Consider the following 14,761-nt stretch of genomic DNA (forward strand, 5'->3'; position numbering starts at 1 on the left):
TAATGGGTCAAATCTAACCCTTAGTTCGTTATCAAGATATGTTATAACCGACCCACTAAGAGGACAAAGGGTTCCATTCTATTTGTTTGCACTTTGTTCCATAGTAGAACAGAGTTATTAATAGTGGATAGAGAGGAGAACATATGGCAATTTTGCTTTATAGCAACCCACAAGCCACAAGTCTCAAATAACTCCATAGAAAGTACATCATCCTTTGTATTTGCATCATTTCCATTTCAAACAAAAGAGAAGAAAATAGCAACATCTTCCAACTAGATTTTCTCCCAAGAGGGTTTCTCCAAGCATATCTTGGTGTTCATTGTGATTAGCATGTGTTTGTATTTCACTATTATCTATTTTCGCATTTTATCTATTACATGCATAAACAACAAAATCAGTGATATAAGATCTACAATCTAAAGGAATTAACCCTTCAGAATATAAAATTTAACCTTATTTTAATAGATATATTGTAATGAATTATTCAATTGAATATCCACTGTAATTTACAGATCAAAATTGGTTCAGAATTGTGGATTCGCAGATCAATTTTTCATTCATTTGGAATAAAGAAAATATTTTTGGAATATGTTTCTAATTCTCAAATACAGATCCGGTATCTTAAGAAACTATTCTTAATTTTCAATTCTAAAGGAATTATAGAGAGGAGAACATATGGCGATTTTGCTTTATAGCAACCACGAGCCTCAAATAACTCCATAGAAAGTACATTCTCCTTTGTATTTGCATCATTTCCATTCCAAAGAAAAGAGAACAAAATAGCAACATCTTCCAACTAGATGTTCTCCCAAAAGGGTTTCTCCAAACATATCTTGGTGTTCATTGTGATTAGTATGTGTTTACATTTCACTATTATCTATTTTTGCATTTTATCTATTACATGCATAAACAACAAAATCAGTGATATAAGATCTACAATCTAAAGGAATTAACCCTTCATAATATAAATTTTAACCTTGTTTTAATAGAGACATTGTAATGAATTATTCAATTGAATATCCACTGTAATTTACAGATCAAAATTGGTTCAGAATTGTGGATTTGAAGATCTATTTTCCATTCATCAGGAATAAAGAAAATCTTTTTGGAATATGTTTCTCATTTTCAAATACAGATCCAGTATCTTAAGAAACTATTCTTAATTTTTAATTCTACAAGGAATTATAGAGAGGAACATATGGCGATTTTGCTTTATAACAACCCACAAGTCTCAGATAACTCCATAGAAAGTACATTCTCTTTTGTATTTGCATCATTTCCATTCCAAACAAAAGAGAACAAAATAGCAACATCTTCCCGCTAAATTTTCTCCCAAAAGGGTTTCTCCAAACATATCTTGGTGTTCATTTTGATTAGTATGTGTTTGTATTTCACTATTATCTATTTTCGCATTTTATCTATTACATGCATAAACAACAAAATCAGTGACATAATATCTCTACAATCTAAAGGAATTAACCCTTCATAATATAAATTTTAGCCTTATTTTAATAGATATATTGCAATGAATTATTCAATTGAATATCCAATATAATTTACAGATCAAAATTGGTTCAGAATTGTGGATTTGCAGATCTATTTTCCATTCATCAGGAATAAAGAAAATCTTTTTGGAATATGTTTCTAATTTTCAAATACAGATCCGGTATCTTAAGAAACTATTCTTAATTTTCAATTCTACAAGGAATGGAAGGGAATCAAATCCTAATTTCTGATTCTGTGAGGAATCTGATATCTTCTTCAATATGGATCTAGAATCTTTGAAAGAGACTATATTTTTAGATATATTCAAATCCCGGGTGGTTGGGAGGAAGGAATGGAATCCTCCCCAACCTGGTTCAATTCTTGCAAATGACATGACAATGTTGACAGTATTGACATTATACATACATATATCATTGTCATTATACATATATTCCTTGTTTGGAATATACAACCTTGTACATGTAAAGAAAAGAAAAAACAAAACATATAAAAAAAAAAGCATCAATGTGTCGATAATCATTTAGCATAATGAAAATTAGGCTGGTTGAAATAAAGAATTGCTTCAAGTTCCTTGAGAAATTCTCAAACATATTCCTTTGAATGCACGCCTAGTAAGTCTGAACACAAAATAATGGGCATTTCAAGCTTTGGAGCTGAAATATAATCACAAAGATCTACGCTTCGTGCACTTATCATTCTCAATCATATCACCCTAGAATGTTACAAAGGTGGCAACTTGATTAACATGAGTGATAACTTTTGTGGAATGCGAATTTAATCAACGAATCAGATTGTGATGTTGTCATAGTACAAAACTTGTACTTTAGTCTCAACCAAAAAAATTCATTTAAGAGTTATTGGGAGAAGATGCCACTGATGCAAAACTGAAATTGCAATAAAAGTTCACATTATAGAATGTATGGTTATTTTTTAAGAAGCCTGGACATTGTCTTTATGAAGCATTGACCAAAGTACCACGAGTATGAGAAATGTCTTAATTTGAAAAAAGGAGGGGGGGCTCAAACTATCTCAAAGTTCCGAGTGGATAAATGTTATGGTCAACAAAGAGGTTTTCCAGTGAAGATACAAGTAGCATCACTTAAATCACTTAGAAACTGCTTGAGGTCATATAACAGTTTCAACTTTCAAGAGATAATAGGGCGAGCTGGAATTACTGAAATCTGATGTGAAGATCAATTATGGAATAACAATGCCAACAACTTCAAAATATTAAAATAAATGGAAAAACTATTAAAAATAGATTTCATGTCAATAAGATGGAACCACGTCAATGCCAACTATCCAAAGTTGCTTAAACAACCATTGATAATTATTCTTGATATTCTTCGAGAATGGGGGATGAATATTTATATTTATGGTGAATGCAGATTCTGAATAGTTTCTTTGCATGTCATTAGAAATCTGGACATTGCCTTAAATGATTACTCTCTCCAGACAGAAATACATTGCCTTGTTATGGGTCAATTGGTAATTATCTGTTGTATCATTAGATTTTCATTATTTTATTAAAAAAATAGGTTTTAAGGTTCCAAATCTCCAATTCCTAATTCCGGAATGTATAGCACACCCGTACTGGATTCTTCAACTGATTCCGATCAAACCCATGGCTCCAATAACATTGATAAACTTTTATTTATTATTAAGAATTTATTTTATATTCCAGATGGTTAACTGCTAGGGCCACAATTCCAGTCTACAAAAATGTATTAACATTTAATACTATTACTCTCCCCCAATCTTCATATTTATTTGACCAGTCAATCCATGCCAGAAAAGACGATACAGCAGACCAGTTGATCTGTGCCACAATAAGAAGATATTTAAAATAAAGCAGCCCTGCATCCTACAGAATCTACCCGCGTAGCTTCAAATGGACCTAAAAATTAATAAACATTAATTCTAAGCTCTTAGACAGCTAGGATGATAATACCATGTTCACAGAAAAATTGAAATAATAAACGTCAACAGAACCCCTTTTGTTCAGCTAGTATTCATGATGAGTTTTCCAAAACCCATTCAACCAAGGTTGAGACAGCAAATCCTGTTGCACCACGTTTCTTATCACTCCACACTGGTCCAGCCATGTCTATATGCAGCCATTGCACATTTTCATCCACAAACTGAAAAGAAGCAATTGTTACATTAGAACTTCAAAAATGGAGAGAATCCAGATACTATACCTCATACGCTACCCACCAAAACTGGCAATTTATAAACTCAGCTTAAAAACATTTTCTGGCTAGAACCCATTTATCTATGAAGTCAACCAAGGCTATAAAAGATAGTAACCACTTTGCAAGAGAGGATAATGAAACCAAAATATGAGTGAAGAAATTGGATAAATAAACATTTCATGTAGATATTCGATATTCAACATTAACATCTGAAAATAAGTCTTGTATACCTGCTTAAGAAAAAGTGCAGCAGTGATGGAGCCACCTGGACGGCCTCCAGTGTTCACCATATCAGCAATCCCAGATTTCATTGATTCCCAATAGCTTTCCTCAAGTGGCATTCTCCAAAACTTTTCTCCTGCAATTTCTGCAGCTTTGGATATTTCTTCTGCCATTTCATCATTGGGAGTGTACATTCCTGTTTGAACAGAGCTTTATCAGCCAATCAGAGAGGCAGGCCTTGTACACAATGTTTATTCTTTACAATCAAAATGTTGTCATTCCATGCTGACATGTTTGAGAAAACAATATGACATGGATTGCCCAGGAAGCCACGAATTCCTCAGCATTATGTTTAGTGAAAATATGTATCCGATGCAGGGATGGCACGTGCAGAAGGATCCTTCTTGATCCCAAAGGACAAGAGGACTTTGAATTTGCATGGGGTATAGGAGACCCCACAAACAGTGAGGCAGAGTCCCTCGCAACCGACCAACGTCTCGAACTACTAATTGAACACACTCTGCTAGGTGTTAATGTTAGGTGTTAAGTATTTTTGTGCCTTAATTGCAATCTTTTGGGGGACGTTTGGCTTATGTTTTGTATGACCAAATGGCACTATTTTTATGATGGATGAACTAGGTAATTTTGTTAGCATCTGTGGCTTTGAAGCCAATTCTACTTCTGCTTGTGGTGGCCAACTTTGTGGCCTTTTTTGTTTAAAAATTCCCTGTATGCATATATTTTTCCACATATTAACAATGTTCCACCAAGTTTCTGAGACAGGCATGAGGAGACACATGGGGACGTGTGGGAGCACCCCCAAATATTATGGATATTCAGGGGGAAGGGGAGAGGTCGAGGTATATATATGCATATATCTATATACCCCGACGTCCCCCCTGAATTTCCATAATATATATATATATATAAACATGATTCAAATTCAGTAAGGAAATAATTGATTCATACATCATAAATTATTCAATGAAAGGAAAATAGTAAAATATTGTATATATTGATTTAAGTTCATCATTCATTATTCGAGAATCTGATCAGTACTAAGCAAAAAAGTAGATAGTAAAGTTTGCAGACTAGAATTGTAAATTGAAATTACTCAAACTCAAAAATAGTAAAAAGTGGTGAATCAAAGGCTTAGTCTAAGGTCATCAGCATCTAGAGTCAAGACTCAAAAGTTAAAACTAGGAATAAACCAATGTTATCAAACTAGTCCAGTGACCAAACTAGTCAACCTCAAAACTGGGAATTGGATTAAAAACAGGGCCAAAAAATCAGTTGACCAAACAATACATGAATATTCAAATTTTGAAAAAATAGGTAAATATTCATGTGCATACACTTGAATCCAAACCATTATACACAAATATGTGAAGTTTCTCATATATATAGCAACGGTGCAAATAACCAAAATAGCAGAGTGCAATCAATATTTGCACCAAAAAATAGTAAATACATCAGCAAAAAGGTTTTATGGCCTATATATTCCAAAAGATTCATGCAACAACAAATACCTACATATCATCAAAATCATTGCATATATTGGGATCCTCATCATAAATATCTCCCTCTAGGCATTAAAATAAGATAGAAAAAGGTTAACATGTCAAGTCGAGATTTTGTTTGAGTGATAGGTACAATTTTGGTAGGTTCATGACAGAGGAGTTCAAGAATCAATGCCACCAACATTGAGGTACATAGAGGGCTTGGTGCTTTTGATTAATGCTAGTCCCAAACTCTCATACATGATAGAATCCAAAGGAAATGTTGGAATCCCCCCAATCCTGAAATCTTGAAAACTATTAAGTCTGATGGAATTTGAGAGAGATCTAAAATTATACTTTCTCCATATGAAATCCAATGAGGTCAGAACCACTCGCAAACATCCTGAGTCAATTAATGGTAATGTTAAAAATTTAAGTAAAAGGATGGAAATGAAAGATAGAGGAGAATCTTAAACATTATTGTTAATTAAATAGCATTAGTAGGGCCCTAGGGTTGAATATTAGGCTTCACCACTCACAAATTATTGTTTTCAAGCAACATTAAGGGGGGATGCCTAACCCTTTTGGGGGGGGGCACCCACAATCACCCGTTTTGGAGGAACACATCCCCCATATTGGGGAAACGTTTTTCCAGGCGTCTCCCCATCCTGGGTGCGTGGGAAACATAGGGTGCACACACCCCACCCTAGGGGATGCACCCCCATGGAACACCACATGTTAAGAATCAGAGAGTATTATTTATTCTTCATATGATCACGATGTACATTGGTTGCAATCTACACATAATCACTTAAATGGAATGCCACCATGATGGAAATTGCATGGATCACATAATACGATCTTAAGCTATAACAGTTACACAATGCAATATGTGGCCATTCATGTTGGCAAGTTCTTATCAAAGAGTACAACATCAAAACCAGAAGAGTTGCAGATTAAACAACAAACATGCATATAAATTAAGATTCGCTAAAATATTTAGCATGCAAAATTTACAATTCTCAACAATCTAAATTTCAAAAGAATACAACACTATAAGAAAATCACATTACCAGCAATTTCATTTCCAAGAGCAATTATGCAGGCTCCAGTGAGAGTTGCAAGATCGACCACCTACATCGATACAGAGGTACATCACATATTGAAAATGCAATCAATCTTAAATTTTTACATTTTGTACTTAATGCCCTTCTCACAGAAGATATGATCATAGCAATGAAAGAAACGTACGAAAAAAGATAATATCTCGCTGTCACTGTCAACATACTAAACAGTAGACGACTTTGGGTTATATAACAAATGACATGACAGCTCTAAAATACCAAGGAGCATGATTAGCCTTAAAAAAATACCACAAAACTTTCAACATTCGAGACATAAGAGGCCAAGCCATTAGCATATCAGTGCATGCTCAACAACAAAATCCCCAGATCAGATACTTCCTGCTTCATATATCACCACAAAGTCAACTGAAAATACAATGCCTATCCATTTCATTATGCAAACTCTACAACCTTTATTAAAAAGATCTTTGAAAATACTAGAGAAAGTGCTAAAACCAACTGCCACAGACATCGGCTAGGGTAATTTCAAATTAACAGAACAAAATGGACATAACTATCTAAAAATTCTGATAAAGAATCAAACTACCCCCAATTAAAATGCATGATAGTATAAATATTAGAATAAGAAACGGAATAAAGGTACCTTATGAACGCCTTGTTTACATGCATAAACCAAAGCATCTGCCAATGTCAACCTGCCTTCAGCATCCGTGTTATTTACCTACATAAATAAAGATGGATGCTTAACATCTTAGTCTTCATAATGAGCATCAATGATGCCACACAAAGATGAAACTTCATATAAAACGGCAAATAAATTTGAAACTTTAACCCATTAAAGGGCAGAAAAAGTGCACTTTAAAATCCATTAAACTTTGGAAATGCAACTAAAAGCACTCCAACACCAGTAGATGGTGGAGTGATTAAAAACAACAGAATCCTTAGAATATACTACAAATAGACGTGAAACAACAGCAGGCAGAAATCAATTGTATAGTACATCTTGACCATACATACATACTGACAATAATTCATCTTCATAAAAATGCATTGAAAGTATGGTATCTGTACAGCAGCAGTAATTATATGGCAAATAAATTTGAAACTTTAACCCATTAAAGGGCAGAAAAAGTGCACTTGAGCCCTACCAAGTGAAAAATCCATTAAACTTTGGAAATGCAACTAAAAGCACTCCAACACCAGTAGATGGTGGAGTGATTAAAAACAACAACAATCCTTAGAATATACTACAAATAAACGTGAAACAAAAGCAGGCAGAAATCAATTGTATAGGACATCTTGACCATACATACATACGGACAATAATTCATTTTCATAAAAATGCATTGAAAGTATGGTATCTGTACAGCAGCAGTAATTGTATGGATTACACAATTTTTCCTTGAATTGGAATGTATAGACATTACGGGTTGTGGCTTTTAATTCACTGTACAGCATCTAATCACACATTTAATTAATCCATACAAGACATGTATGATGAGTATTGTACGGACAATTTATGGGTTGTGGCTATACAACCTGAAATTTAACTGTACAACACTTCAGATAATTTGCTATACGGACAGCATTTATTGTGCGGATCAGATATCCTTTTGGTTGATGGCTCGGGATTCGTGGTGTCGGATTCGGGACACGCTGACCCCCGGAACAAGACACGTTAGGACACGTTATATATTATTTTATTAAAAAATATATATATATATATATATATATATATATATATATATATATATTATATATATATATATATATATATATATATATATATATATATCTTAAAAATTAGTTATTAGCATATTTCTTACACAAATTTTAATTAATGATACAAATTTATTGATTTCAAAAAACAAGAGAACAATTATTAACAGCACCCTCAGACATCTCAAAATTAGTAATATCCTCAGTGTCACCAAAATTTTGTGCAGCAATATCACTACAACACCCAAGGTTGTGCACATTTAGGCCATGATTAATCCATCTTCCTTCACACCAGCTTGTTCCTTCTTATTTTCTACCTACGGAAATTGACAAATGGATGTCTTCACAAGGTTGTTTAGTCCACATACTAGTATTTTCACCATGACCTTCACTATCTCAATCACAATAAGGTCCTCATTAAAGGATACAAAGAAGCTCTTTTGTGAGATGAGATGAACTCATGCAAATGACATGGGTCAACACTCAACAGCCTTGCTGTAATAAACTGGAGCAGTAAACAAGTTTTCACGCCGGGTATCTCTGTGATTTGGATGAGAGAACAGAACTCAAGACAGAGTTTGGAATCATTTGATGATTACAGACTACAGTATTGCTGTGATAAGGGTTCTATACACTTATCGCAATAGGAATACAGTTAAAAGGCTATGACGAAAACTTTAGCTAAATATATTCTAATACTAAAAGTTTATTCAGCTGGTCAGAGCGAAGAATTTCTATAGGTCTTCTGCCCAATTTGATTTTCTTAATCAATTCTTATAAGGAATCAGTCAGCATACCTGGGTTTGACCTGAGCCTGTCCCAGGAATTCCATTACTTTACAAAGTAACAAACAAGAAGAATTCTGTATTCTTTTTTGCAGTTAGCCATAGATAAACACACCAAATTCAGAGGCCAATCTACCAATAGTGAGCTATAATAATGCCTTTCTGTTGTGAAGGGTTAAATTATCAATATTCTTTTGGATCTTCTAGAGCAAAGAAGATACAAATTTCTGTAACGTCAATCTGTGGTTTATTGCCGTCGAAGAAGGATCACGTAATATAGTCTCGGGTAGTTGTATAACATACAAAACACGGTCTTGTGAATACAAACACAATCATGTGAGATATATCCTTGGCATACAAAATGCAGTCTTGTACTGAACATAGTCACGTGACATCTCAGTCACAAGTCTGAGTGTTGCTATGTAATACACTGAAACTTAAAACCTACAGGTCTTGGGTCATCGTAAAACATGTTTTAACGGTTACAATGCGGTCCGCTGAGCAAACTAACCTGCAAGTGTATTCCGCTCCTCGCTGCAACTGGTGATTCCGTGAACGGTGAATGAAACCTGATCGCAAATGCCAAATCGCTGTGCCTGTTTCCTTTGCAAATGCCGTCAAATGGGAGAGACAACAGGCATTTAAACCTAGCAGCAGCCCGAAAAACGAATCCGAAACCAGGACTCGATTCCAAAATTCGTGACACGTTATTCATTTTTTGAACACGCCCATGACACGACGTACCCGAATATGACACGACGAGTCCTTGCAACATGACACGTGTCAGGACAGAATCGTGTCCGATTCGTCCGATTCGGGATTCGTCCAGGGGTTTGGACGAATCCGGTTTCATAGGTTGATGGTTGTATTTTTTTTGTTTTCCTGATACATTTATTTTTAAATTTGCAGTGAAACAGGTTTTCTTTTTATTGATTTCTCAAGAGTCAACAGTGATATTTGAAAGTAAACTTCCTCATTTTTTTTCTTTATTGTTTGGTATCAGAGCTTTGTTTCTAATCCCGGCTAAGGGATGTATGAGTTATGGTTGGGTACAACAGCAGATGTGTACAGCCCGTTGAGATTTTTGCAGCAGAATTTTGTTTTTTGATTTATTTTTTCCAATTTTTCATGCAGGCATAACTCTTCGACCCTAAATCTCCTTAAAGTGAAATTCGCTAGAGTTTGGTAGAGAGCTAGCTTCTTCTCTCCCCCTCTCTATCCAACATCCTCTTCCTTTGACCTCGTCCTCTTGGCTATATATGCCCAATTGATTGAAGACGCTAGTCTTTCTGTGTTGACCAAATTATACATTCAATCTTTTTATTATTTATAGTAAACTAGGGTTAGGGTTTGGCAAAATCTACATTTTATAGCTTGATTTCACCTATATGTTATTGTCTCAACATTAGACCTTCCATCTATTAATTCTAAAATGCAAAATTCACCATTTCATGCATTTTTTAGCCACAATTTTAGGGCTGACGTCTAGGGTTTCTTAGCTGTTTTGTGCATTTTCAGCCATTAGAAACTTTGATTTAACCTTTCCCTTGTTTTCCCTTTTAAACTTTGTGTTAACCAAAGTTCCCTTGCATCTATTGATTCTAAAATGCAAAATTCACCATTTCATGCATTTTTTAGCCACCATTTTAGGGCTGACATCTAGGGTTTCTTAGTTGTTTTGTGCATTTTCAGCCACTAGAAACTTTGATTTAACCTTTCCCTTGTTTTCCCTTGCTGATAACACCCTTAGTAGGCTATTTTCAATTGCTATTATATGTTCCGCATGCTATAAAAAGCGCCTTTACCTAAAACCCCAATTTATAACAGCAATATATAAATTGATGGTGGCTAGTGGAAAACTAGCTTGAAAAATCTATAGGACATATCTCGGCCTCCTAGGATTAGCCAGTGGTTTCCATCGACCCATCATTTCTCTCTTACCTCGAACCTTTCTTTATTGAAAACCTTCATGGGTGTATGAATTAACAAGCTCCTTAGAAAGCATTTGACTTAGAATATCTTAGTCATCCAACCTCGAAGTGTTGTTGAGGAAGCCTTCCTTCTAGAGATAACTTCCAACCACAAAACAGCAAGGGAGAAGCCACTAAGTGGCAGTGGTGGCTGATCTCATGGCTTCCCTAGACCTAGAGTGCCTAGTGAGGCTTTGCACTAGGCTGCTAAACTTTGCAGTAACAGGTACCATCCTCGAAATAAAGGGAAATGCCCAAAAGATTCCCCCTGGGATATATTAAAGAATCATATCAAAAGTGAGGGTATTGAAAAAATACTTTATAAAATTTTTGTAGGTTCCTCATATTGTGTGTTCCCACTTATTACAGAAAATATACACGTTTTGGTATCAAGGGTGTACTTTGAAACAAAAAAGGTATTTCAATGAAAACAAAATGGAGTCTAGCGATGAATAAAAGGAAGATGCCCTTGGACTTACATAAAATGCACTAATGATCTATAAAATCTTATGGGGATTATTCAAGGAAAGAATATTAGCATCATTGTTTGTTGAAACTTGAAACAAGAAGAAAAAACACGCTGAATTTGACTTGGTGAATCAATTAATGATTCCATACCAAAGTATAATTAGACCTATTACGCACCAAAAGAAAATGTTCTCCTCTTTGGACAGCCTGAAGCGTAAAAACTTTTGATACACAGAATTATATGTATAAATATTTTATTAAAAAGATGAATTACCAATGATGATTGATTACAATGGGGTTCCTGGCTTATATACAGCCATGGACACCCTTTGGGAAAGGGCATGATCTTATGATCGTGCCCTTTCGTCTAATTAAAATTAAAATTAAATAATAAACCTAAAGTTAACTAATTTTTTACATAACATTGCCTTCCTCTCGAAAGAATGCTTTGTCCTCAAAGCATAAGTAACGACGGATGTTGTTGAAGAATGATTCATTCTCCCAGAAAGCATCTTCTTCGGGTAAGTCCTTCCACTTGATCAAATATTCCAAGATGATCAAGGTCGCACACTTTAAAAGGTCTTGGATTAATCTCTCAAGTTCCGTTTTTTGGTGATGTGGATATCGGTATGGCTTGATGTTGACAAGGTCTGACCCTGCCTTGACTTCTATTGTATGCTCAATTTCCGTATTAGGCGGCCTCTTCATAGGTAGGTCTTGAATTACTTCTTCATACTTCTGAATCAAATCTTGTATCCCTGGTGACTCTTCTCTAGTCATATTTGCAGATAACATTTCTAATTGGTGACATTGTATTGCATAAGCAGGTGCTCTTCTTCGACTCAGCTTCATCATCTGAGATGATGATACAACTTGATTTTCTGGTGCTTGGAATCCGTGTAGTTTGTACTTCTGACCTCCCCATTTGAATTTTATAAATTGTACTTGATGGTTGGCGGCATAAGTGCCTAAAGTTCGTAGCCATTGGATACCTAGGACTACATCTACTCCTCCTAATGGTACCGTGAAGAATGGAGACTCTAGATTAAAGTCTTCAATCTGCAAATTGACCTTATGGCATTTCCCTACCTTTTCAATCTTCTTACCATTAGCTACCATCACTTCATGTTTGGTAAGGGAAATGAAAAAATATTGAGTCTCCTTGCCACGGTTGCATCTAAAAAATTGTGTGTGCTACCCGAGTCGATGAGAACCACTACGTTGTTCTTCTTTATGTGTCCTTTTAACTTTAAAGTCTGAGGTTGTAATATACCTGTCATAGCTGATAATGACACTTGCGGAATACTTCCATCATCTAATTCTGGTGAGAATTCTGGGGTGTCTTCTGTGTCTTCTATGTCATAATCTTCACTGTTTGAATCATTGGTTGCTTCACAATTATATAGGTTCTTTGGTTCTTTTCGGGGGCGTGTATTTATTTGCCAGCGAAAATATTTTTCCTCTTTTTTTTATTAGCTAAAATAAATTTTATACATATAAATTTTAATTAATTAAAATAAATTTAATTAGTTAAATTAACATATATATATAACTTTTAATTAATTAAATTATATATATATATAACTTTTTAATTAATTAAAATAATTTTAATTTATTAAATTAACTTTTTATATATATAAAACTTATAACTAAATTAAATTATGTATTATATATAACATAAAATATATATATATATATATATATATATATATATATATATATATATATATATATATGTTATATATAATATATATAAATTAATGTTATATAAATGTTATGTATTTTTCAAGTTATATGTCACGTTATTCACGTTAATAACGGTTAGGTATGAAAAGTCACGTTCGAATGTATGAACAGTGATGTCAATTAAAGATACGTTATTGTTGACCGCACGACCATCCACCCTTGTGCGGATATCACTGCAGAGCCCACCACAGGTCAGCAGAGATGGTCACGACGGCAGAAGTCCTCCGCTGATGGTTCAATTTATCACCGAGCGTATCACCTCCCGATGTTGCGGTGTGGTTAGCTGGTGTGAAATTGTCCGTACGCGGTTAGCTGTACGCCCTGTAAAAAAACCTGCGCTTGGTTGTTGTTTAGCCACAAAGCCTATAACAACCACACTCCAGACAGAGCACGAATAGCCCACACGCACTGTTATTTTATGAAAACTCGTAGGGCCTGATGGCCAGCAGAATTTGTGGGTGTCACCAGTCTCGTGTTGGCTCTGATACCAGATGAAGCGTAAAAACTTCTGATACGCAGAATTATATGTATAAATATTTTATTAAAAAGATGAATTACCGATGATGATTGATTACAATGGGGTTCCTGGCTTATATACCGCCATGGACACCCTTTGGGAAAGGGCATGATCTTATGATCGTGCCCTTTCGTCTAATTAAAATTAAAATTAAATAATAAACCTAAAGTTAACTAATTTTTTACATAACACAGCCAGCCAGCCAACAACCATATGATGACCATCACATAACATTATGCCAGGATTCTCCACCTATTTCTCTGGTTAGATTTCTCTCCCATCTGGCATTTCTTCTTGAAGGAAGGCGAGTCATCTACTGGTAGATACTTTAACCATTTTTGTAATCATGTGCTTTTATTTAATGTCATGGGCATACTAATATGGATCACGGGGAAAACTATATGATTGACCAATCTCGACTATATTCGTATTCCTAGACTTCACCTGGGAGGTTAGTCTTTGACTCTAGTCTAGTCGGACCTCCTTTGAGGCCTTAGGGTTTATGAAGGGCACCACTAGAGAAGCACTGATTAATGTAACGTGTCCAAGATAATCCATACTTACCACTCTCCACCTCACCCTATTATCCATCTCCATTTTTTGGGCTGGTAATCATTAGTCATTGGGATTGGCACCTTTCATCACATCCTTGAGTTAGGGCCCAGAAACTTGGCCCCAAAGGTTGACGCAACTACAAGAAAGTTAAAAGCATATAAAGCCACAATGAAAGAAAAATGTAAAATGCAAAAGATGGTGTTGGCCTAAATGTCAGTGTGAAGACAGTTTTACAATTTCTCAGTGTTAATTAACAATACATTCATTTAGACATTATCTCATCAATTATCAAAATGCATCATCGCATAAGCAGCATAATTAGAAACAACGCAAGAAAGGATGACATCACAAGGAGACACAAATATTTTAGGTAGAAACCCAAATGGGAGAAAAGGATAATGGATAAGGATAATTATATTTATATTTATGTCCAACTAATGACCACAAAGTAGGTCAAAGGGACTGTTGAGTACACTGATGTATATACAAAGCGA

The 14,761-nt window shown here is 34.8% G+C and overlaps 1 protein-coding gene across 1 annotated transcript in view; it reads right to left on the reverse strand.

Annotated features, from left to right (window-relative positions):
- Positions 1 to 3,145: 3,145 nt before the first annotated feature.
- LOC149140215 (leucine aminopeptidase 1-like) overlaps positions 3,146 to 14,761 on the reverse strand; it is an 82,478-nt gene continuing 70,862 nt past the window's right edge. Inside the window, exons 7-10 of the mRNA XM_089449786.1 lie at positions 7,151 to 7,228; positions 6,496 to 6,556; positions 3,932 to 4,119; positions 3,146 to 3,647 (exon numbers count right to left, since the gene is read on the reverse strand). Coding sequence (XP_089305912.1) covers positions 3,519 to 3,647; positions 3,932 to 4,119; positions 6,496 to 6,556; positions 7,151 to 7,228 — 456 coding nt within the window. The 3' untranslated portion in view covers positions 3,146 to 3,518. The remainder of the gene's footprint in view (positions 3,648 to 3,931; positions 4,120 to 6,495; positions 6,557 to 7,150; positions 7,229 to 14,761) is intronic.

The sequence above is a fragment of the Pinus tabuliformis genome, chromosome X (assembly GCF_031772625.1).
Source record: "Pinus tabuliformis cultivar Carrire ecotype Pingquan chromosome X, CPIR1, whole genome shotgun sequence".
In the NCBI taxonomy this organism is placed as follows: Eukaryota; Viridiplantae; Streptophyta; class Pinopsida; order Pinales; family Pinaceae; genus Pinus; species Pinus tabuliformis.